This window comes from Orbicella faveolata, unplaced genomic scaffold (assembly GCF_042242905.1).
Source record: "Orbicella faveolata isolate gen_17 unplaced genomic scaffold, um_ofav_v1 contig_35, whole genome shotgun sequence".
Lineage (NCBI taxonomy): Eukaryota > Metazoa > Cnidaria > Anthozoa > Scleractinia > Merulinidae > Orbicella > Orbicella faveolata.
This window is the reverse complement of record NW_028301564.1, coordinates 6,685,001-6,709,992: the sequence shown is the minus strand read 5'-3', so window position 1 is coordinate 6,709,992 and position 24,992 is coordinate 6,685,001. Positions and strand designations below refer to the sequence as shown.

At 39.5% G+C, this 24,992-nt stretch overlaps 1 protein-coding gene across 1 annotated transcript in view; it reads right to left on the bottom strand.

The window, feature by feature from the left end:
* LOC110047630 (uncharacterized) overlaps positions 1–24,992 on the bottom strand; it is a 49,799-nt gene that overhangs the window by 3,438 nt on the left and 21,369 nt on the right. The window contains exons 10-17 of the mRNA XM_089273378.1: positions 24,889–24,992; positions 23,943–24,092; positions 23,693–23,842; positions 23,370–23,492; positions 22,458–22,607; positions 21,888–22,037; positions 19,880–20,002; positions 19,632–19,781 (exon numbers count right to left, since the gene is read on the bottom strand). The exon at positions 24,889–24,992 is cut by the window's right edge and continues 19 nt beyond it. Coding sequence (XP_089129504.1) covers positions 19,632–19,781; positions 19,880–20,002; positions 21,888–22,037; positions 22,458–22,607; positions 23,370–23,492; positions 23,693–23,842; positions 23,943–24,092; positions 24,889–24,992 — 1,100 coding nt within the window. The remainder of the gene's footprint in view (positions 1–19,631; positions 19,782–19,879; positions 20,003–21,887; positions 22,038–22,457; positions 22,608–23,369; positions 23,493–23,692; positions 23,843–23,942; positions 24,093–24,888) is intronic.

Genomic DNA, 24,992 nt, shown 5'->3' with positions numbered 1-24,992 from the left:
TCAATCGGGCTATGGGAGGTGTGTTTTTAGGTTGTTTAATTAAGTTTGTTTGTATCTGTAATTCCGCTGAGCAAATTATGAAGCTTGGAACGAGTTCACGAATCCACGCGAGAATGGGCCGAACAAAATGGCAGAGGGGAAAGAGCACAAATTTCGAGGCTTCCCAGAGGCTTCCTGGAGGCTTCCCGGTTTTTCATATACTGTTTCGCCACAGTAAAGGAAACGGAAATGTGTAATGATATGACTTGCGCTCGAGCCTGAACCCGAAAATGTTACATTTCACACTGTAACGTTCGAAATCTTGCCGACACAAGTAATAATAATAATAATAATAATAATAATAATAATAATAATAATAATAATAATAATAATAATAATTGTCGTGGCTAACCGCCGTCGCAAAGTACAGCAACGACGCAGCTCAACAAGGTCGAGCCGAAAGCATACGTTGACGCCTCTGGCAGCCGCTATACGGTCCATGTGTGACCTTAGACAACCCGTAAGTGAAATATTTATTTCCTATTTTTATTCTTTTTTGGGGGTGGTCCGTAGAGGGGGTCCGTAGGGATAGTCCGTGGACAGGTGGACAGAAGAGAAGAGAGGAGAGGAGAGGAGAGGAGAGAAGAAGAGTAGAGTGGTGTAGGGTAAAGTAAAGTTAAATAACGAAGAGCCAGTGGAGGAGAGTAAAGTATAGTAGAAGGGAGTAGATTGAAATGGAGTAGAGGAGAGCGGACTAGATTAGATTAGAGTAGGTCAGAGTACAGAAAAATAGAATTCAGTAGGAGAGGGCAGCATAGAATGGAGGAGAGTAGAATAGAGTTCTGTAGGGTACAGTTGAGTAGCGTAGAGTATATGAAAGGAGAGTATAGTAGTGTAGAGTACAGTTAAGTAGAATAGAACAGAGCAGAGAAGAGTAGACAACAGTTCAGTAGAGTGGAGTGAAGCACTATCTGTACTAAGAAGAATCTTTAGCTCAATTTATTAAAAAATTGGGGACAATTTGTCCTGTTTAAACAATAACTGTACTCTAACTATTTATTGTATTGTTTCCTTTGTAACTTTCTATTGCCTTTGTGATTGGGGTTTAACATAAATGTATTGTACAGTATGTCTAAGCTAGTATTGTAAGTTATGTAATGATATTTAGAGTAAAGAGTTATACGGCTGAAGTAGTACGTTGTGTTTGTAAGAAATGTCTTAGTATTTGTAGTTTATCGTAGTATTGTAAATAGTGTGAGTGCTCTAATAATAATGAAAGAGTGGAGTGAAACAGAATAGTTTAGAGTCACTTGGATTAGTTTCGAGTAGGATAAAAATAGCTTAGAGAAGGTTAAGTAGAGTAGCTTAGAGAACGAAAGAGAGAGTAGAATAGAGTAGAGTAGAAAAGAGTACAGTGGAGTAAAGTAGAGTAGAGCAGAGCAAAGTACATCTAATTAGAGGATAGTACAGTACAGTGTAATAAAGGTTAGCAGATAAGCGACGAGCAGAGTAGAGTAGAGCTAATTAGAGAAGAGTAGAGTAGAGTAGAGTGAAGTAGAGTAGAGTAGAGTAGAGTAGATTAGAGCTGAGTAAAGTAGAGTGGAGTAAGTAGAGTAGAGTAGAGTAGAGTAGAGGAAAGACGAATCCAGTCAAGTAAATCTTTGGCACACAATGAAGAAGAGTAAGGTAAAGTACAGTGGAGTAGAGTAAACTAGAATAGTAGATCTAGAATATACCGTGGATGTGTATAGAATAGAGCAGAGTAGAATAGATAAGAGTAGATTAGAATAGAGTAGAGTTGATAAGAGTAGCGTAGAGTAAGGTAGATTAGATTACACTAGAGTAGAGTAGAGTAGAGTAGAGTAAAGTAGATTGTACTAGAGTAGTAAACCTACAATAGTCCGAGGATGTGTGTAAAAAAGAATAGAGTAGATAACAATTCAGTACAATTGAGTAGAGTAGAGCAGAGTAGAAAGGAGTAGAGTAAAGTAGAGTAGAGTAGTGTAGGGTAGAGTAGAGTAGAGTAGAGTAGAGTAGAGTAGAGTAGAGTAGAGTAGAGTAGAGTAGATTGTACTAGAGTAGTAGACCTACAATAGTCCGAGGATGTGTGTAAAAAAGAATAAAGTAGATAACAATTCACTACAATTGAGTAAAGTGGAGTAGAGTAGAAAGGAGTAGAGTAGAGTAGTGTAGAGTAAAGTAGAGTAGAGTAGTGTAGAGTAGAGTAGAGTAGAGTAGCGTAGACTAGAGTGGAGTGGAGCAGCATAGAATAGTGTAGAGTGGATTAGATTAGAGTAGAGTAGAGTAGACTAGAGTAGAGTAGAGTAAAGTAGAGTAGAATAAAGCAGAGTAGAGTAGAGTGGAGTAGAGTATTCGAGTAGAGTGAAGTAGAGTAGAGTAGAGAAGGGTAGAGTAGACTAGGGTAGAGTAGAGTAGAATAGAGTAGAGTAGAGTAGAGTAGAGAAGAATAGAGTAGAGTAAAGTACATTACAATAGAGTAAAGTAGAGTAGATGAGTGTAGAGTAGATTAGAGCTGAGTAAAGTAGAGTAGAGTAGTGTAGAGTAGTGTAGAGTAGAGTAGAGTAGAATAGCGTAGAGTAGCGTACAGTAGAGTAGAGTAGAGTAGAGTAGAGTAGAGTAGAGAACAGTAGAGTAGAGTAGAGTAGAGAGCAGTAGAGTAGAGTAGAGTAGAGTAGTGTAGAGTAGAGTAGAGCTGAGCTGAGTAGAGCCGAGTAGAGTAGAGTGGAGTATAGTAGATTAGAGTAGAGTGGAGTAGAGAAGAGCAGAGCAGAGCAGAGCAGAATAGAGCAGAGCAGAGCAGAGGACAATAGAATAGAGTAGAGTAGAGTGGAGTATAGTAGAGTAAAGTAAAGTAAAGTAGATTAGAGTAGAGTAGAGTAGAGTAGAAGACATTAGAGCAGAGTAGAAAAGAGTAGAATAGGGTGCAGTGTGTTGGAGTGGAGTGGAGTGCAGTGGAGTGGAGTAGAGCAGAGTAGAGTAGAGTACAGTATAGTAGCGTGAAGTGGAGAAGAGTAGAGTAGTGAAGAGTGAATTGGAGTGCAGTACAGTAAAGAAGAGTAGAGTGGAGTGGAGTGGAGTGGAGTAGAGTAGGTTAGAGCGGTGTGGACTGGAGTAGAGTAGACTATAGTAGATTAGAATATAGTAGAGAAAAGGAGAGTGGCGTAGAGCAGAGTAGTGTAGAGTAGAGTGGAGTACAGTAGAGAAGAGTAGAGTAGAGTAGAGTAGGGTAGAGGAGAGTAGAGTAGAGTGCAGAAGAGTAGAGTAGAGTAGAAAAGAGTAGAGTAGAGTAGAGTAGAAAAGAATAGAGTGGAGTAGAGTAGGGTGGAGTAGAGTAGTAGAGTAGAGGAGAGGATAGTAGAGTAGAGTACAGTAGAGTAGAGTAGAGTCAAGTAGAGATGAGTAGTGTAGAGAAGAGTAGAGTAGAGTAGAAAAAAGTAAAGTAGAGAGGAGTAGAGTCGAGTAGAGTACAGTAGAGTAGAGTAGAGTAGAGTAGAGAAGAGAAGAGGAGAGGAGAGGAGAGTACAGTACAGTACAGTATAGTAGAGTGAAGTGGAGAAGAGTAGAGTAGTGAAGAGTGAATTGGAGTGCAGTACACTAAAGAAGAGTAGAGTAGAGTGGAGTGGAGTAGAATAGGGTAGAGCGGTGTGGACTGGAGTAGAGTAGACTAGAATATAGTAGAATAGAGTAGAGAAAAGGAGAGTGGCGTAGAGCAGAGTAGAGTAGAGAACAGTAGAGTAGAGTAGAGAACAGTAGAGAACAGTAGAGTAGAGTAGAGTAGTGTAGAGTAGAGTAGAGCTGAGCTGAGTAGAGCCGAGTAGAGTAGAGTGGAGTATATTAGATTAGAGTACAGTGGAGTAGAGAAGAGCAGAGCAGAGCAGAGCAGAGCAGAATAGAGAAGAACAGAACAGAGCAGAGCAGAGGACAGTAGAATAGGGTAGAGTAGAGTAAAGTAAAGTAAAGTAGAGTAGAGTAGAGTAGAGTAGAAGACAGTAGAGCACAGTAGAAAAGCGTAGAATAGGGTGCAGTGCAGCTGAGTGGAGTGGAGTGCGGAGAAGTGGAGTAGATTAGAGTAGAGTAGGGTAGAGTAGTGTAGAGTAGAGTAGAGAACAGTAGAGTAGAGTAGAGTAGTGTAGAGTAGAGCAGAGCTGAGCTGAGTAGAGCTGAGTAGAGTAGAGTGGAGTATATTAGACTAGAGTAGAGTGGAGTAGAGAAGAGCAGAGCAGAGCAGAGGACAGTAGAATAGAGTGGAGTATAATAGAGTAAAGTAAAGTAAAGTAGATTAGAGTAGAGTAGAGTAGAAGAGAGTAGAGCAGAGTAGAAAAGAGTAGAATAGGGTGCAGTCCAGTGGAGTGGAGTGCAGTGCAGTGGAGTGGAGTGCAGTGCAGTGGAGTGGAGTGCAGTGCAGTGGAGTGGAGTAGAGTGGAGTACAGTACAGTACAGTATAGTAGAGTGAAGTGGAGAAGAATAGAGTAGTGAGGAGTGAATTGGAGTGCAGTACAGTAAAGAAGAATAGAGTAGAGTGGAGTGGAGTAGAGTAGGGTAGAGCGGTATGGACTGGAGTAGAGTAGACTATAGTAGAGTAGAATGGCGTAGAGAAAAGGAGAGTGGCATAGAGCAGAGTAGAGTAGAGTGGAGTACAGTAAAGACGAGTAGAGTAGAGTAGAGTAGGGTAGAGGAGAGTAGAGTAGAGTACAGAAGAGTAGAGTAGGTTAGAGTAGAAAAGAGTAGAGTAGAGTAGAAAAGAGTAGAGTAGAGTAGAGTAAGGTGGAGTAGAGTAGAGTAGAGCAAAGTAGAGGAGAGGAGAGTACAGTAGAGTACAGTAGAGTAAAGTAGAGTACAGGAGAGTACAGTAGAGTAGAGATGAGTAGAGTAGAGAAGAGTAGAGTAGAGTAGAGAAAAGTAAGGTAGACTAGAGCAGAGTAGAGTACAGTAGTGTAGAGTAGAGTAGAGTAGAGTAGAGTAGAGTAGAGTAGAGTAGAGTAGAGAAGAGAAGAGTAAAGTAGAGTAGAGTAGAGTGGAGAAGAGTAGAGTAAAGTATAGAAGAGAAGAGTAGAGTAGAGTAGAGTAGAGTAGAGTAGAGAAGAGTAGAGTAGGGTAGAGTAGAGTGGAGTACAGTATAGTAGAGTAAAGTAGAGTAGAGTAGGGTTGGGTAAAGTAGAGTAGAGTACAGTACAGTACAGTACAGTAAAGTAGAGTAGAGTATAGTAGAGTAGAGTGGAGTAGAGTGGAGTAGAGTGGAGTAGAGTAGAGTAGACTGGAGTATAGTAGAGTAGAGTAGAGTAGAGTAGTGAAGAGTATAGTAGAGTAGAGTAGAGTAGAGTAGTGAAGAGTAGAGTAGAGTAGAGTAGTGTAGAGTAGAGTAGAGAAGAGTAGAGTAGAGTAGAGTAAAGGAGAGTATATTAGTGTAGAGTAGAGTAGAGTAGAGGAGGGTACAGTAGAGTAGAGTAGAATAGAGTAGATTAGAGTAGAGTAGAGAATAGTAGAGTAGAGAGTAGTAGTGTAGAGTAGACTAGAGTAGAGTAGAGTAAAGTAGAGTATAATTAGTGTAGAGTAGAGTTGAGTAGATTAGGGTAGAGGAGAGTAGAGTAGAGTAGACTAGAGTAGAGTAGAGTAGAGTAAAATAGAGTAGAGTAGAGTAAAGTAGAGTGGATTAGAGTAACGTAGGGTAAAGTAGAGTAAAGTAGAGTACAGTAGAGTAATGTAGCGTAGAGTACATTAGATTAGAGTAGAGTAGAGTAGAGTAGAGTAGGGTAGAGTAGAGTAGGGTAGAGTAGAGTAGAGTAGAGAAGAGCAGAGTAGAGTAGAGTAGTGTAGAGTAGAGTAGAGAAGAGTAGAGTAGAGTAGAGTAGGGTAGAGTAGAGTAGAGTAGAGTAGAGTAGAGTAGAGTAGAGGAGGGTACAGTAGAGTAGAGTAAAGTAGAATAGAGTAGATTAGAGTAGAGTAGAGAAGAGTAGAGTAGAGAGTAGTAGTGTAGAGTAGACTAGAGTAGAGTAGAGTAAAGTAGAGTATAATTAGTGTAGAGTAGAGTAGAGTAGAGGAGGGTACAGTAGATTAGAGTAGAGTAGAGTAGAGTAGAGTAGAGAAGAGTAGAGTAGAGAGTAGTAGTGTAGAGTAGACTAGAGTAGAGTAGAGTAAAGTAGAGTATAATTAGTGTAGAGTAGAGTTGAGTAGATTAGGGTAGAGGAGAGTAGAGTAGAGTAAAATAGAGTAGAGTAGAGTAAAGTAGAGTGGATTAGAGTAACGTAGGGTAAAGTAGAGTAAAGTAGAGTACAGTAGAGTAATGTAGTGTAGCGTAGCGAAGAGTAGCGTAGAGTACATTAGATTAGAGTAGAGTAGAGTAGAGTAGGGTAGAGTAGAGTAGAGTAGAGTAGAGTAGAGCAGAGTAGAGAAGAGCACAGTAGAGTAGAGTAGTGTAGAGTAGAGAAGAGAAGAGTAGAGTAGAGTAGGGTAGAGTAGAATAGGGTAGAGTAGAGTAGAGTGGATTGGAGTAAACTATTCGAGTAGAGTGGAGTACAGTAGAGTAGAGTTGTGTACAGTAGAGTAAAATAGTGTACAGTAGATTAGAGTTGAGTTCAGCAGAGTAGATTAGAGTATAGTAGAGTAAAGGAGAGTATATAAGTGTAGAGTAGAGTAGAGTAGAGGAGGGTACAGTAGAGTAGAGTAGAGTAGAATAGAGTAGAGTAGAGAAGAGTAGAGAAGAGTAGAGTAGAGAATAGTAGTGTAGAGTAGGGTAGACTAGAGTAGAGTAGAGTAAAGTAGAGTATAATTAGTGTAGAGTAGAGTTGAGTAGATTAGGGTAGAGGAGAGTAGAGTAGAGTAGACTAGAGTAGAGTAGAGTAGAGTAGAGTAAAATAGAGTAGAGTAGAGTAAAGTAGAGTGGATTAGAGTAATGTAGGGTAAAGTAGAGTAAAGTAGAGCACAGTAGAGTAATGTAATGTAGCGTAGCGAAGAGTAGCGTAGAGTACATTAGATTAGAGTAGAGTAGAGTAGAGTAGGGTAGAGTAGAGTAGAGTAGAGTAGGGTAGAGTAGAGTAGAGTAGAGTAGAGAAGAGCAGACTAGAGTAGAGTAGGGTAGAGTAGAGTAGAGTAGAGTAGAGTGGAGTGGAGTAAACTATTCGAGTAGAGTGGAGTACAGTAGAGTAGAGTTGTGTACAGTAGAGTAAAATAGTGTAGAGTAGATTAGAGTTGAGCTCAGCAGAGTAGATTAGAGTATAGTAGAGTAGAGTAGAGAAGATTAGATTAGAGTAGATTAGAGGAGAGGAGAGTAGAGTAGAGTAAAAGAGAATAGACAGGAGTAGAGTAGAGTATACTCTGGTGCAGCATATTAGAGTAGACGAGAGCAGAGTAGAGTAGATTAGAGTAGAGTAGTGTAGAGTAGAGTAGAGTATGGTAGAGTAGAGTAGATTAACGTGGAATTTAGCAGAGTAGAGTAGAGTAGAATAGAGTAAAGTGGAGTAGAGTAGAGTGGAGTAAAGTAGAGTACAGTATAGTAGAGTGAAGTGGAGAAGAGTAGAGTAGTGAGGAGTGAATTGGAGTGCAGTACAGTAAAGAAGAATAGAGTAGAGTGGAGTGGAGTAGAGTAGGGTAGAGCGGTGTGGACTGGAGTAGAGTAGACTATAGTAGAGTAGAATGGCGTAGAGAAAAGGAGAGTGGCATAGAGCAGAGTAGAGTACAGTAGAGTGGAGTACAGTAGAGACGAGTAGAGTAGAGTAGAGTAGGGTAGAGGAGAGTAGAGTAGAGTACAGAAGAGTAGAGTAGGTTAGAGTAGAAAAGAGTAGAGTAGAGTAGAGTAGAGTAGAAAAGAGCAGAGTAGAGTAGAGTAAGGTGGAGTAGAGTAAAGTAGAGCAGAGTAGAGGAGAGGAGAGTACAGTAGAGTACAGTAGAGTACAGTAGAGTACAGTAGAGTACAGTAGAGTACAGTAGAGTACAGTAGAGTACAGTAGAGTACAGTAGAGTAGAGTAGAGAAGAGTAGAGTAGAGTAGAGTAGAGTAGAGTAGAGTAGAGAAAAGTAAAGTAGAGTAGAGCAGAGTAGAGTACAGTAGTGTAGAGTAGAGTAGAGTAGAGTAGAGAAGAGAAGAGTAAAGTAGAGTAGAGTAGAGAAGAGTAGAGTAGAGAAGAGTAGAGTAGAGAAGAGTAGAGAAGAGTAGAGTAGAGTAGAGTATAGAAGGGAAGAGTAGAGTAGAGTAGATTAGAGTAGAGTAGAGTAGAGAAGAGTAGAGTAGGGTAGAGTAGAGTGGAGTACAGTATAGTAGAGTAAAGTAGAGTATAATATAATATAATATAGAGTAGGAGTAGGGTTGGGTAAAGTAGAGTACAGTACAGTACAGTACAGTAAAGTAGAGTAGAGTATAGTAGAGTAGAGTAGAGTAGAGTAGAGAAGAGTAGAGTAGGGTAGGGTAGAGTGGAGTACAGTATACTAGAGTAAAGTAGAGTATAATATAATATAGAGTAGGAGTAGGGTTGGATAAAGTAGAGTAGAGTACAGTACAGTACAGTACAGTAAAGTAGAGTAGAGTATAGTAGAGTAGAGTAGAGTTGAGTAGAGTGGAGTAGAGTAGAGTAGAGTAGACTGGAGTACAGTAGAGTAGAGTAGAGTAGTGAGGAGTATAGTAGAGTAGAGTAGAGTAGAGTAGTGAAGAATAGAGTAGAGTAGTGTAGAGTAGAGTAGAGAAGAGTAGAGTAGAGTAGAGTAGAGTAGATTAGAGTAGAGTAGAGTAAAGGAGAGTATATTAGTGTAGAGTAGAGTAGAGTAGAGTAGAGGAGGGTACAGTAGAGTAGAGTAGAATAGAGTAGATTAGAGTAGAGTAGAGAAGAGTAGAGTAGAGAGTAGTAGTGTAGAGTAGACTAGAGTACAGTAGAGTAAAGTAGAGTATAATTAGTGTAGAGTAGAGTTGAGTAGATTAGGGTAGAGGAGAGTAGAGTAGAGTAGACTAGAGTAGACTAGACTAGAGTAGAGTAAAATAGAGTAGAGTAGAGTAAAGTAGAGTGGATTAGAGTAACGTAGGGTAAAGTAGAGTAAAGTAGAGTACAGTAGAGTAATGTAGTGTAGCGTAGCGACGAGTAGCGTAGAGTACATTAGATTAGAGTAGAGTAGAGTAGAGTAGAGTAGAGTAGAGTAGAGTAGAGAAGAGCAGAGTAGAGTAGAGTAGTGTAGAGTAGAGTAGAGTAGAGTAGGGTGGAGTAGAGTAGAGTAGAGTAGAGTGGAGTGGATTGGAGTAAACTATTCGAGTAGAGTGGAGTACAGTAGAGTAGAGTTGTGTACAGTAGAGTAAAATAGTGTAGAGTAGATTAGAGTTGAGCTCAGCAGAGTAGATTAGAGTAGAGTAGAGTAAAGGAGAGTATATTAGTGTAGAGTAGAGTAGAGTAGAGGAGGGTACAGTAGAGTAGAGTAGAGTAGAATAGAGTAGAGTAGAGTAGAGTAGAGAAGAGTAGAGTAGAGAGTAGTAGTGTAGAGTAGACTAGAGTAGAGTAGAGTAAAGTAGAATATAATTAGTGTAGAGTAGAGTTGAGTAGATTAGGGTAGAGGAGAGTAGAGTAGAGTAGAGTAGAGTAGAGTAGAGTAGTGAAGAGTATAGTAGAGTAGAGTAGAGTAGTGAAGAGTAGAGTAGAGTAGAGTAGTGTAGAGTAGAGTAGAGAAGAGTAGAGTAGAGTAGAGTAAAGGAGAGTATATTAGTGTAGAGTAGAGTAGAGTAGAGGAGGGTACAGTAGAGTAGAGTAGAATAGAGTAGATTAGAGTAGAGTAGAGAATAGTAGAGTAGAGAGTAGTAGTGTAGAGTAGACTAGAGTAGAGTAGAATAAAGTAGAGTATAATTAGTGTAGAGTAGAGTTGAGTAGATTAGGGTAGAGGAGAGTAAATTAGAGTAGACTAGAGTAGAGTAGAGTAGAGTAAAATAGAGTAGAGTAGAGTAAAGTAGAGTGGATTAGAGTAACGTAGGGTAAAGTAGAGTAAAGTAGAGTACAGTAGAGTAATGTAGCGTAGAGTACATTAGATTAGATTAGAGTAGAGTAGAGTAGAGTAGGGTAGAGTAGAGTAGGGTAGAGTAGAGTAGGGTAGAGTAGAGTAGAGTAGAGAAGAGCAGAGTAGAGTAGAGTAGTGTAGAGTAGAGTAGAGAAGAGTAGAAAAGAGTAGAGTAGGGTAGAGTAGAGTAGAGTAGAGTAGAGTAGAGTAGAGTAGAGTAGAGTGGAGTGGAGTGGAGTAAACTATTCGAGTAGAGTGGAGTACAGTAGAGTAGAGTTGTGTACAGTAGAGTAAAATAGTGTACAGTAGATTAGAGTTGAGCTCAGCAGAGTAGATTAGAGTATAGTAGAGTAAAGGAGAGTATATTAGTGTAGAGTAGAGTAGAGTAGAGGAGGGTACAGTAGAGTAGAGTAAAGTAGAATAGAGTAGAGTAGAGTAGAGTAGAGAAGAGTAGAGTAGAGAGTAGTAGTGTAGAGTAGACTAGAGTACAGTAGAGTAAAGTAGAGTATAATTAGTGTAGAGTAGAGTTGAGTAGCTTAGGGTAGAGGAGAGTAGAGTAGAGTAGACTAGAGTAGACTAGAGTAGAGTAGAGTAGAGTAGAGTAGAGTAGAGTAGAGTAAAATAGAGTAGGGTAGAGTAAGGTAGAGTGGATTAGAGTAACGTAGGGTAAAGTAGAGTAAAGTAGAGTACAGTAGAGTAATGTAGTGTAGCGTAGCGAAGAGTAGCGTAGAGTACATTAGATTAGAGTAGAGTAGAGTAGAGTAGGGTAGAGTAGAGTAGAGTAGAGTAGAGAAGAGCAGAGTAGAGTAGAGTAGTGTAGAGTAGAGCAGAGAAGAGTAGAGTAGAGTAGAGTAGGCTAGAGTAGAGTAGAGTAGAGTAGAGTAGAGTGGAGTGGAGTAAACTATTCGAGTAGAGTGGAATACAGTAGAGTAGAGTTGTGTACAGTAGAGTAAAATAGTGTAGAGTAGATTAGAGTTGAGCTCAGCAGAGTAGATTAGAGTATAGTAGAGTAAAGGAGAGTATATTAGTGTAGAGTAGAGTAGAGTAGAGTAGAGGAGGGTACAGTAGAGTAGAGTAAAGTAGAATAGAGTAGATTAGAGTAGAGTAGAGAAGAGTACATTAGAGAGTAGTAGTGTAGAGTAGACTAGAGTAGAGTAGAGTAAAGTAGAGTATAATTAGTGTAGAGTAGAGTTGAGTAGATTAGGGTAGAGGAGAGTAGAGTAGACTAGAGTAGAGTAGAGTAGAGTAGAGTAAAATAGAGTAGGGTAGAGTAAAGTAGAGTGGATTAGAGTAACGTAGGGTAAAGTAGAGTAAAGTAGAGTACAGTAGAGTAATGTAGTGTAGCGTAGCGAAGAGTAGCGTAGAGTACATTAGATTAGAGTAGAGTAGAGTAGAGTAGGGTAGAGTAGAGTAGGGTAGAGTACAGTAGAGTAGAGTAGAGTGGAGTGGAGTAAACTATTCGAGTAGAGTGGAGTACGGTAGAGTAGAGTTGTGTACAGTAGAGTAAAATAGTGTAGAGTAGATTAGAGTTGAGCTCAGCAGAGTAGATTAGAGTATAGTAGAGTAAAGGAGAGTATATTAGTGTAGAGTAGAGTAGAGTAGAGTAGAGGAGGGTACAGTAGAGTAGAGTAAAGTAGAATAGAGTAGATTAGAGTAGAGTAGAGAAGAGTAGAGTAGAGAGTAGTAGTGTAGAGGAGACTAGAGTAGAGTAGAGTAAAGTAGAGTATAATTAGTGTAGAGTAGAGTTGAGTAGATTAGGGTAGAGGAGAGTAGAGTAGAGTAGACTAGAGTAGAGTAGAGTAGAGTAGAGTAGAGTAGAGTAGAGTAAAATAGAGTAGGGTAGAGTAAAGTAGAGTGGATTAGAGTGACGTAGGGTAAAGTAGAGTAAAGTAGAGTATAGTAGAGTAATGTAGTGTAGCGTAGCGAAGAGTAGCGTAGAGTACATTAGATTAGAGTAGAGTAGAGTAGAGTAGGGTAGAGTAGAGTAGGGTAGAGTAGAGTAGAGTAGAGTAAAGAAGAGCAGAGTAGAGTAGCGTAGAGTAGAGTAGAGTAGAGTAGAGTAGAGTAGAGTAGAGTAAAATAGAGTAGGGTAGAGTAAAGTAGAGTGGATTAGAGTAACGTAGGGTAAAGTACAGTAAAGTAGAGTACAGTAGAGTAATGTAGTGTAGCGTAGCGAAGAGTAGCGTAGAGTACATTAGATTAGAGTAGAGTAGAGTAGAGTAGGGTAGAGTAGAGTAGGGTAGAGTAGAGTAGAGTAGAGTAGAGAAGAGCAGAGTAGAGTAGAGTAGTGTAGAGTAGAGTAGAGAAGAGTAGAGTAGAGTAGGGTAGAGTAGAGTAGAGTAGAGTAGAGTAGAGTAGAGTAGAGTGGAGTGGAGTAAACTATTCGAGTAGAGTGGAGTACAGTAGAGTAGAGTTGTGTACAGTAGAGTAAAATAGTGTACAGTAGATTAGAGTTGAGCTCAGCAGAGTAGATTAGAGTATAGTAGAGTAAAGGAGAGTATATTAGTGTAGAGTAGAGTAGAGTAGAGGAGGGTACAGTAGAGTAGAGTAAAGTAGAATAGAGTAGATTAGAGTAGAGTAGAGAAGAGTAGAGTAGAGAGTAGTAGTGTAAAGTAGACTAGAGTACAGTAGAGTAAAGTAGAGTATAATTAGTGTAGAGTAGAGTTGAGTAGATTAGGGTAGAGGAGAGTAGAGTAGAGTAGACTAGAGTAGAGTAGAGTAGATTAGAGTAGAGTAGAGTAAAATAGAGTAGGGTAGAGTAAAGTAGAGTGGATTAGAGTAACGTAGGGTAAAGTAGAGTAAAGTAGAGTACAGTAGAGTAATGTAGTGTATCGTAGCGAAGAGTAGCGTAGAGTACATTAGATTAGAGTAGAGTAGAGTAGGGTAGAGTAGAGTAGAGTAGAGAAGAGCAGAGTAGAGTAGAGTAGAATAGAGAAGAGTAGAGTAGAGTAGGGTAGAGTAGAGTAGTGTAGAGTAGAGTAGAGTAGAGTAGAGTGGAGTGGAGTAAACTATTCTAGTAGAGTGGAGTACAGTAGAGTAGAGTTGTGTACAGTAGAGTAAAATAGTGTACAGTAGATTAGAGTTGAGCTCAGCAGAGTAGATTAGAGTAGAGTAGAGTAAAGGAGAGTATATTAGTGTAGAGTAGAGTAGAGTAGAGTAGAGGAGGGTACAGTAGATTAGAGTAGAGTAGAGTAGAGTAGAGTAGAGTAGAGTAGAGAAGAGTAGAGTAGAGAGTAGTAGTGTAGAGTAGACTAGAGTAGAGTAGAGTAAAGTAGAGTATAATTAGTGTAGAGTAGAGTTGAGTAGATTAGGGTAGAGGAGAGTAGAGTAGAGTAAAATAGAGTAGAGTAGAGTAAAGTAGAGTGGATTAGAGTAACGTAGGGTAAAGTAGAGTAAAGTAGAGTACAGTAGAGTAATGTAGTGTAGCGTAGCGAAGAGTAGCGTAGAGTACATTAGATTAGAGTAGAGTAGAGTAGAGTAGGGTAGAGTAGAGTAGAGTAGAGTAGAGCACAGTAGAGAAGAGCACAGTAGAGTAGAGTAGTGTAGAGTAGAGAAGAGAAGAGTAGAGTAGAGTAGGGTAGAGTAGAGTAGAGTGGATTGGAGTAAACTATTCGAGTAGAGTGGAGTACAGTAGAGTAGAGTTGTGTACAGTAGAGTAAAATAGTGTACAGTAGATTAGAGTTGAGTTCAGCAGAGTAGATTAGAGTATAGTAGAGTAAAGGAGAGTATATAAGTGTAGAGTAGAGTAGAGTAGAGGAGGGTACAGTAGAGTAGAGTAGAGTAGAATAGAGTAGAGTAGAGAAGAGTAGAGAAGAGTAGAGTAGAGAATAGTAGTGTAGACTAGAGTAGACTAGAGTAGAGTAGAGTAAAGTAGAGTATAATTAGTGTAGAGTAGAGTTGAGTAGATTAGGGTAGAGGAGAGTAGAGTAGAGTAGACTAGAGTAGAGTAGAGTAGAGTAGAGTAGAGTAAAATAGAGTAGAGTAGAGTAAAGTAGAGTGGATTAGAGTAATGTAGGGTAAAGTAGAGTAAAGTAGAGCACAGTAGAGTAATGTAGTGTAGCGTAGCGAAGAGTAGCGTAGAGTACATTAGATTAGAGTAGAGTAGAGTAGAGTAGGGTAGAGTAGAGTAGAGTAGAGTAGGGTAGAGTAGAGTAGAGTAGAGTAGAGAAGAGCAGACTAGAGTAGAGTAGGGTAGAGTAGAGTAGAGTAGAGTAGAGTGGAGTGGAGTAAACTATTCGAGTAGAGTGGAGTACAGTAGAGTAGAGTTGTGTACAGTAGAGTAAAATAGTGTAGAGTAGATTAGAGTTGAGCTCAGCAGAGTAGATTAGAGTATAGTAGAGTAGAGTAGAGAAGATTAGATTAGAGTAGATTAGAGGAGAGGAGAGTAGAGTAGAGTAAAAGAGAATAGACAGGAGTAGAGTAGAGTATACTCTGGTGCAGCATATTAGAGTAGACGAGAGCAGAGTAGAGTAGATTAGAGTAGAGTAGTGTAGAGTAGAGTAGAGTATGGTAGAGTAGAGTAGATTAACGTGGAATTTAGCAGAGTAGAGTAGAGTAGAATAGAGTAAAGTGGAGTAGAGTAGAGTGGAGTAAAGTAGAGTACAGTATAGTAGAGTGAAGTGGAGAAGAGTAGAGTAGTGAGGAGTGAATTGGAGTGCAGTACAGTAAAGAAGAATAGAGTAGAGTGGAGTGGAGTAGAGTAGGGTAGAGCGGTGTGGACTGGAGTAGAGTAGACTATAGTAGAGTAGAATGGCGTAGAGAAAAGGAGAGTGGCATAGAGCAGAGTAGAGTACAGTAGAGTGGAGTACAGTAGAGACGAGTAGAGTAGAGTAGAGTAGGGTAGAGGAGAGTAGAGTAGAGTACAGAAGAGTAGAGTAGGTTAGAGTAGAAAAGAGTAGAGTAGAGTAGAGTAGAGTAGAAAAGAGCAGAGTAGAGTAGAGTAAGGTGGAGTAGAGTAAAGTAGAGCAGAGTAGAGGAGAGGAGAGTACAGTAGAGTACAGTAGAGTACAGTAGAGTACAGTAGAGTACAGTAGAGTACAGTAGAGTAGAGTAGAGAAGAGTCGAGTAGAGTAGAGTAGAGTAGAGTAGAGTAGAGTAGAGTAGAGTAGAGTAGAGTAGAGTAGAGAAAAGTAAAGTAGAGTAGAGCAGAGTAGAGTACAGTAGTGTAGAGTAGAGTAGAGTAGAGTAGAGTAGAGAAGAGAAGAGTAAAGTAGAGTAGAGTAGAGAAGAGTAGAGTAGAGAAGAGTAGAGTAGAGAAGAGTAGAGTAGAGTAGAGTATAGAAGGGAAGAGTAGAGTAGAGTAGATTAGAGTAGAGTAGAGTAGAGAAGAGTAGAGTAGGGTAGAGTAGAGTGGAGTACAGTATAGTAGAGTAAAGTAGAGTATAATATAATATAATATAGAGTAGGAGTAGGGTTGGGTAAAGTAGAGTACAGTACAGTACAGTACAGTAAAGTAGAGTAGAGTATAGTAGAGTAGAGTAGAGTAGAGAAGAGTAGAGTAGGGTAGGGTAGAGTGGAGTACAGTATAGTAGAGTAAAGTAGACTATAATATAATATAGAGTAGGAGTAGGGTTGGGTAAAGTAGAGTAGAGTACAGTACAGTACAGTACAGTAAAGTAGAGTAGAGTATAGTAGAGTAGAGTAGAGTTGAGTAGAGTGGAGTAGAGTAGAGTAGAGTAGACTGGAGTACAGTAGAGTAGAGTAGAGTAGTGAGGAGTATAGTAGAGTAGAGTAGAGTAGAGTAGTGAAGAATAGAGTAGAGTAGTGTAGAGTAGAGTAGAGAAGAGTAGAGTAGAGTAGAGTAGATTAGAGTAGAGTAGAGTAAAGGAGAGTATATTAGTGTAGAGTAGAGTAGAGTAGAGTAGAGGAGGGTACAGTAGAGTAGAGTAGAATAGAGTAGATTAGAGTAGAGTAGAGAAGAGTAGAGTAGAGAGTAGTAGTGTAGAGTAGACTAGAGTACAGTAGAGTAAAGTAGAGTATAATTAGTGTAGAGTAGAGTTGAGTAGATTAGGGTAGAGGAGAGTAGAGTAGACTAGACTAGAGTAGACTAGACTAGAGTAGAGTAAAATAGAGTAGAGTAGAGTAAAGTAGAGTGGATTAGAGTAACGTAGGGTAAAGTAGAGTAAAGTAGAGTACAGTAGAGTAATGTAGTGTAGCGTAGCGACGAGTAGCGTAGAGTACATTAGATTAGATTAGAGTAGAGTAGAGTAGGGTAGAGTAGAGTAGAGTAGAGTAGAGTAGAGTAGAGAAGAGCAGAGTAGAGTAGAGTAGTGTAGAGTAGAGTAGAGTAGAGTAGGGTGGAGTAGAGTAGAGTAGAGTAGAGTAGAGTGGAGTGGAGTAAACTATTCGAGTAGAGTGGAGTACAGTAGAGTAGAGTTGTGTACAGTAGAGTAAAATAGTGTAGAGTAGATTAGAGTTGAGCTCAGCAGAGTAGATTAGAGTATAGTAGAGTAAAGGAGAGTATATTAGTGTAGAGTAGAGTAGAGTAGAGGAGGGTACAGTAGAGTAGAGTAGAGTAGAATAGAGTAGATTAGAGTAGAGTAGAGAAGAGTAGAGTAGAGAGTAGTAGTGTAGAGTAGACTAGAGTAGAGTAGAGTAAAGTAGAGTATAATTAGTGTAGAGTAGAGTTGAGTAGATTAGGGTAGAGGAGAGTAGAGTAGAGTAGAGTAGAGTAGAGTAGAGTAAAATAGAGTAGAGGAGAGTAAAGTAGAGTGGATTAGAGTAACGTAGGGTAAAGTAGAGTAAAGTAGAGTACAGTAGAGTAATGTAGTGTAGCGTAGCGAAGAGTAGCGTAGAGTACATTAGATTAGAGTAGAGTAGAGTAGGGTAGAGTAGAGTAGGGTAGGGTAGAGTAGAGTAGAGTAGAGAAGAGCAGAGTAGAGTAGAGTAGTGTAGGGTAGAGTAGAGAAGAGTAGAGTAGAGTAGAGTAGAGTAGGGTAGAGTAGAGTAGAGTAGAGTAGAGTAGAGTAGAGTAGAGTGGAGTGGAGTAAACTATTCGAGTAGAGTGGAGTACAGTATAGTAGAGTTGTGCACAGTAGAGTAAAATAGTGTAGAGTAGATTAGAGTTGAGCTCAGCAGAGTAGATTAGAGTATAGTAGAGTAGAGTAGAGTAGAGTAGATTAGAGTAGATTAGAGGAGAGGAGAGTAGAGTAGAGTAAAAGAGAATAGACAGGAGTAGAGTAGAGTATACTCTGGTGTAGCATATTAGAGTAGAGTAGACGAGAGCAGAGTAGAGTAGATTAGAGTAGAGTAGTGTAGAGTAGAGTAGAGTATGGTAGAGTAGAGTAGATTAACGTGGAATTTAGCAGAGTAGAGTAGAGTAGATTAGAGTAGAGTAGAGTAGAATAGAGTAAAGTGGAGTAGAGTAGAGCGGAGTAAAGTAAAGTAGAGTAGAAAAGAGAAGAGTAGAGAAGAGTAGAGTAGAGTAGAGTAGAGTAGAGTAGAGTAGAGTAGAGTAGAGTAGAGTAGAGTAGAGTAGAGTAGAGTAGAGTAGAGTAGAGTAGAGTAGAGTAGAGTAGAGTAAAGTAGAGTAGAGTAGAGTAGAGTAGAGTAGCGTAGGGTAGAGTAGAGTAGCGTAGAGTTGAGGAGAGTAGAGCCGAGCTGAGTTGAACCGAGTAGAGTAGAGTTGAGTAGAGTACATTAGAGTAGTGTGGAGTAGAGTAGAGTAGAATAGAGCACAGCAGAGCAGCGCAGAGTACAGGAGAGCAGAGGAGAGCACAGTAGAGTAGAGTAGAGTAGAGTAGAGTAGAGTAGAGTAGAGTACGAGTAGAGTACGAGTAGAGTAGAGTAGAGTAGAGTAGAATAGAGCACAGCAGAGCAGCGCAGAGTACAGGAGAGCAGAGGAGAGCACAGTAGAGTAGAGTAGAGTAGAGTAGAGTAGAGTAGAGTAGAGTAGAGTACGAGTAGAGTAGAGTAGAGTAAAATAGAGTAGAGTGAAGTAGAGGTGAGTAGAGTAGAGTAGAGTGAAGTACATTAAACTGCGTGGACTAAAGTAGAGTGGAGCTATAAAACAGAATAGTGTAGGAGGCAAACGTAAAAGATATAGTAGAGTAGCTATAGTTGACTAAAGTGGGATACAGTAGTGTAGAACATAGTAAAGAGTAGAATGGAGTTGAAAAGATTAGAATAAAGTGAATTGAAGTAAAGTAGAAAAAGCGTAGCCTAGGTTAGAGTAGGGTAGAGTAGAGAAGTACAAAGTTCGTTATTTGCATGACCCTTAAGTTTAAAGTATTTCAAAAGGATAACTAATCTAATTAATAACAAAACAAAGCAGAGTGGAATAGAGTAGAATAGCGTAGAGTAGAGTAGAGTAGAGTAGAGTAGAGTGGAGTAAAGTAGAGTGCAGTAGAGTGCAGTAGAGTATAGTATAGTAAACTACATCTAAGGTTGAAGTAGTGCATTACATTACTAAATAAGAGCGTAGTTTAGAGAAGGAAAGAGTAGAACGGAGTGATGTAGAGTCGGGTAGAGCATAGTAATTTAAAGAAGAGTAAACGGTGGAGAGTAGGGTTGGGCTGAGTAGGGTATGGTTTAGTAGAGAAGAGTAGAGTATGATAGAGCTAAGTAGAGTAGAGTAGAGGGGAGTAGAGTGAAGTCGAGTAAAGTAGAGTAGTTTACAGAAGAGTCAGTGCAAATGAGTACAGCAGGGTAGAGTAAAGCAGAAGAGAGTATTGTATAGCAGATGAGAGTAGCGTAGAGTAGAGTATATTAGAGTAGAGTGGAGTTGAGTTGAGTAGGGTAGAGAAGAGTAGAGTAGAGTGGAGTAGAGTAGACTAGACTAGAGTACAGTACAGTACAGTAAAATAGAGTAGGGTAGAGTAAAGTAGAGTAGAGTAGAGTAGAGTAGAGTAAAATAGAGTAGAGTAGAGCAAAGTAGAGTGGAGTAGAGTAAAGTAGGGTATAGTAGAGTAAAGTAGAGTGGAGTAGAGTAATGTAGTGTAGCGTAGCGAAGAGTAGCGTAGAGTACATTTGATTAGAGTAGAGTAGAGTAGAGTAGAGTAGAATAGAGTAGAGTAGAGTAGATTAGAGTAGAGTAGAGTAGAATAGAGTAGAATAGAGTAGAGTAGAGTAGAGTAGAGTAGAGTAGAGTGGAATAGAGTGGAGTAGAGTAGAATAGAGTAGAGTAGAGTAGAGTAGAGCAGAGTAGAGTAGAGTAGACTAGAGTAGAGTAGAGTGGAGTAGAGTAGAGTAGAGTAGATGAGAGTAGAGTAGAGTAGAGTAGAGGAGAGTAGAGTAAAGTAGAGTAGAATAGAGTAAAATAGAACAGAGTGGAGTAGAGTAGAGTAGGGTAGAGAAGAGTACAGTACAGTACAGTAGAGGAGAGGAGAGGAGAGTACAGTAGAGTAGAGCAGAGGTGTAGATTAGATTAAAGTAGGAGGCAGAAGAATAAAATATAGTAGAGTACATATAGTTGACTAAAGTGGAATAGAGTAGAGTGCAACATAGAATAGAGTGGAATTGAATTTAGCAGTGTAGAGTTTAGGAATTTGAAGTGAAAAGTAGAACATAATGCAGAAGTGTAGAATGTAGAGGAGTTGAGTGATAGAGAGTAGATTAGAGTAATTTAGTGCGCAAGCACATTGACATAGAGTAGAAGAGATGAGAGGTGAGTAGAGTAGAATGGATGAGAATAGAGTAGAGTAGAGTAGAATGGAGGAGAATAGAGTACATTACCAACACATGTGACTCCATCTCCAGAGTATCCCGTATGACACGTGCAGTAGAATGATCCTTTGGTGTTGGAACAGTTGGCATTTAGGTGACAGTTGTGAGCAAGATGAAGGTATTCATAAGATATCAGGTCAGGAAAACACTCATCGATGTCTGAAAGTAGCAAGTGAACAATTTGTAGAGAAAATGAATATTCCTCATCGAGGCAATTGCATATCCTACTGGCTCAAAGCATTAAAACGTTACAGTACCATCACACGTGACTCCATCTCCTGAGTATCCCGTATGGCACGTGCAGTAGAATGATCCTTTGGTGTTGGTGCAGTTTGCATCCAGGTTACAGTTGTCCATTTCTGCCGCACATTCCTCAATGTCTAAAATACAAAGTTCGAAATGTTGATGGTTGTTTAGCCGCTAGGAAAAATAACCAAGTAAGAATGTACTTGAAAAAACGCTCAATGGTGATTGTCTAAAAAAGGAAAAGGCCGTAATATAATATATAATGGTGAAAACTAAGATTTCTATTCAATTCAAAATATAGTCCAAGGACGTAAGTAGTTAACGGAAAGTACTTCGAGGGTTTCTGAAGATTACCTAAGATCACCAAAGGTTTGAGACAATTTTGGGACCCTTACAGAATTTTCCTTTCGGTAAAACCCCAGTTGTCCTGTCAGCAGGTTCCCGAAGTAACTCTTGTATGTGCACTGTTTAACAACAAGGGCATTAGGTTCGTCGTGTAATTTTGAATAAATCAGCACAAGTAAATTTTTCAAAGAATGTGAATAATATTATTTTGTCGTGATTATATCATTTTGTTAGACTTTGAAAAAATCACTCAAACTAAATTATTCCAAACTAACTTTTCATTTCCACAAATCAAAAAGTAAACAGAAAATATGGATCAGGAGTTCCCAGAACTTTCCTTAGGTAAACCGGAAAGTTCATCACACCCGTCTTGCCCGTACTGCTTTGAAGAGTCGGCCACCACAGAGTCTGCACAATCAGAGAACAAGAAAGCATTGGAAGCAGGGCATGCTTAGCAACACAGGCTCAGTGCTAAGATCAGTAATGTAGTAGCAGCATGCAACAAACCTCTCTGGTTTTTTTCCTAAAAGCCCAATGAATGAAAATACCGGCCCGTGTTTGACTGCTGATCGTGATTTGTGTATCGTGCGACTTTCGTGTCGCACTGCATATCTCCTCCCAGAAGTATGAATGAGTGACCGATGAACTGTTAGGAAAATCCGCAAAATGTCGTTTTGAGCGCCTGTGGGTCAAGATCAGGCTCTTGCTCAGCCTTTGCATGCACTCGGTCTTACCCACACTCCTCTGAGGCGGTGCCAATACAATCTGAACAGCAGTGGTCAAAGCAGCTTTTAGACGGCGAGTACCTTGCCAAATTCTTCAGGTTAAGGAGAGAAAGTCGACGACGGCGATGATTGATGCATCCAAATCTTACAAGCCCCTGAAAATTAGCATAGGCACTGCGCACAGTATAAAGCAAAGCCATCGCACTTGCCTTGGTGTGTTAACTTGTGCGTATACTTATCGCACGGTTAACACCCACCTTGTTTCTTATGCTTGCGCTTGCGCTGTAAGTGTATGCCAGTCTTGAAGACTTCCAGTATGAAAACACCACTGACCAAAAGCATGGAGAACGTCAGGAAATTACCTGGAGACATACCATTGTTGATGGTTTCGTGGCGCTGCCTGTTCTAGTCGTCACTGATTAGAGTATTTGCATAACTTTGATCTAGGTTCATGGTACACTGATAGGTGACTAAGTGAGTACGGTATAGTAGATCTGAGTGAGAAATTGGATGATAGAATATCCTTCTTCATGCCAAATTCTGCCATGTCCAGGCATAATTGTTCGTAGTGCATTTTTCGTTGATGTTAATGAAATACGTCCTGTTCGCTTCACTTGTTAGTTACACTTATGCATGTGACCACAGTGTCTACAAGAACTATTAAGCGGCGAATGAATTTTTGTCGACTATAGACAGGAAACTAAACGTTCACAATAATGTGGTGAACTTTATCATTTTTCACAGTGCAGCATTTCATAGTTCCGTGTTTGTTGTTTCTGCCGTTTATTTCGTTTGAAGACAACACGTCAAGGAGGGCAAGGAACTGAAAAACTGGAGCACTTACAGGAATTAGTCAGTTCCTGCTAATGGGTAATACCGCACTATTAAGTTATATGAGCCTCTGGACATAATGACATGATTAGATATATTCTTTATGAGAATCACCTACCTAAACAAGCCACTCCATTACCAGAATAGCCATTAAGACAAGTGCAGTAGAATGATCCTTTGGTGTTGGTACAGTTGGCATCAGCATGGCAATTGTGAGCAAGATGAAGGTGTGGGTCAGATAACTGACTCGGAAAACATTCGTCTACGTCTGAACAAGAAAACTGGTATGGTTTTATGAACTGTGTGGTTTACTTCCGTAAATCTAGATTTATTTTGTTTTCTTGGGAAAGGGCATCAACCTGGAGCATCAGATAATCCTATATTGAGTTTTCAGTTGTCAATTCCCTAATAGTTGTACCATTTCATTAGATAGGAATTTTTTATAAAGTCATCTTAACAAGGATTGTTATTGGAAATACAGGCTTCATTGCTTTACCAAGACAACACCATGGTTGTTCGGCTACTGTGACAGTATGATTTTTATCAACTGTAGAGAGAATTCAAGTTTTAGTTTGTCTTGTCTGGGTAAGGGTAGCTCTGGAAGAACTGGTGTTGTTTACTTAATCTAAGTTACATTTCCTATGTATCACTCATCGTTAAACTTTCCCAGATTAATGACATTTTTCACCTGCACAAATAACACCATCTCCTGAGTAACCATGGTGACACGTGCAGTAAAATGATCCCTTGTTGTTGGTACAGTTAGCATTGTCGTGACAATTATGAGCATAATCGCTGTGATGAGACGCCAGGGCTTCAGATTGACATTCGCTGATATCTAAAGTGTTAATTACAAAGGGAAAAATAATTTGTTTATTTTATATATGTCGGAATGCTTGTTGTTGTGAAATAGAAATGTACAATATTTTATATCCCTGGCGGTAATACCTTCCGATTTAGGGGCACAGTATGACTTCTCATGTACACCAATATAAGACAACAATGTTTAGACAACGTGGAAGTCTAATATGTCGTTTTTAGATCTATACTGATAAAAGATGCAAAAAGCTTTCTTGGCAGAACTTCATTATTGTTAAACTCCCTTTTTGTGAAACACGAAATTGTAAAATAGTGAAGAAAGGTTCAGAGAACTTGATTAGACATTGGTTATTACCAGATTCAAAAATAATTAAAAAAGAATTGGGCCGTTTCAAGTTAGCTTTTTACGTGTGTTTTTAAACGAGGTTTTGTGCAACCAGGCGACCAGGATGGAGGACCCGCATGAAAACCATCCAAGGCTGATGTGGCTTCCTCTCTCAATATTCTAATTTTTTTTATTTTCTCCAAGAAAATATTTCTGATTCCTCATGGACTTATTTTTATACTATATTTTTAGAAGCAAGAGACAAAATCGATAAACTAGGAAAAGGCCTGTTACAGCCATGCCTTGCAGCTATGTTCATAGATTGCCGCATATTTCAAACTATTTACTGAACCCTTCTTCCATTGCTTCTTTGTTAATGTGTACACTTGGGACATAATTCTTTTCTGAGTGTGTTCTACGTACGCGAGCATTTTAATACTTTCAAAGAAAAGTCACCTTCACATGTGACTCCGTCCCCAGAGTATCCCGTATGACACGTACAGTAAAACGATCCTTTGGTGTTCGTGCAGTTGGCGTCAGCATGACAGTTGTGTGTGCCAGATGTACACTCGTCGATGTCTGTGAAAGAAGAATACTTCAAAGGTCACATTCCTCGAACTACTATATAAACTGAGTTTCAGCTGCCCTTTTCTCTTCTGAGGTAAACTGGCGATCCCATTAATGTCCGTTAGTAGTCAGTTTTAAGTGTTATTAATCCTCTTTGTGTTCTCTTCCCAAGACACACTCACTCTTCAAAGCGAGCATTCTAAGAACTCTACCTGTGCAATATTCTCCTAAGCCAGAGTATCCGTTCAGGCATGTGCAGTAGTAAGATCCTTTTGTGTTTGTACAGTTAGCATCATCATGACAAATGTGAGCCAAATGTTGATACTCAGGTGACAATCCAGATGGGTCACATTCATTGATGTCTTTTAACAAAAGATAAGAGGAATGTTAGTTAAGCAGAATTAATTTGAGTGGCGTGGCATTGGTAAGTGACGATGATCACGATATTATTGAATGACCTACCTAAACACAAAACACCATCTCCAGAGTACCCCGTATGACACGTGCAGTAGAATGATCCTTTAGTGTTGGAACAGTTAGCATCAGCATGGCAGTTGTGAGCAAGATGAAGATATTCATCAGATATCTGGTCAGGGAAACACTCGTCCACATCTAAAATCAAGGAAAGCATCATTATTGACAGCGATCCAATGATAAGAGTATGCTAAAAATATTCCGCGAACTCATTAATAATTCATCAAGTGTAAACACAGGAAATCATGGCCGTGACGTTGTTTGGATATTTAATCTTAATTTGCATAGATTTTTTTATGATTTATTTCTTTGTTTTTTCCTTCATTTTAGTTTTGATTGAGAAGATACATCAAACTCTAAAGACAGTATGGCTAAACTTCAGAATACCCGGCCACTTATTAGCATCTCATTGAATAAGAATAGCAACTATTGTTATATGCCTCGTTCTTCAAAGCCCACCGACACATGTAAATAAAGTGGCCGGGTATTCTGAAGTTGCTCCGACAGTGTTTGACATCATTTCCAAACACTTTGAAGTTTTTCAAAAACACTCCGCTACGCGTCGTATTTTTAACTCTCTTCTCGGTGTTTGGAAATGGGGTCAAGCACGGTCTTTCGTGTTTGATATATTACACCCAAAACAAAATATATCCTCCCAAAATTCTGTTCAATGTTGATACAATAAGCATTTGATTCCGTGATGACTGAATACTCTTTGTTTGGCTTGGAATTACATTTTATGACCACTCAGGTTGTCTTTTCGTAGTAGAAATTGCTTAATCAAAGTTCGACTTTCATTACCAACCATTGCGATGCTTTTTTTTGCAAAGGAAAATCACAGTTTCAATTGAAAGTGACATGAAGCACCTATCAAAAAAGGAACTTTATCCGGTCAACTTACCCAACCAAGTAAGTTTATCAAACTGAAACTCACCAACGCATGTGACTCCATCTCCAGAGTATCCTGTACGACACGTGCAGTAGAATGACCCTTTGGTGTTTGTACAGTTCGCATCAGTATGACAGTTGTCTGTATTG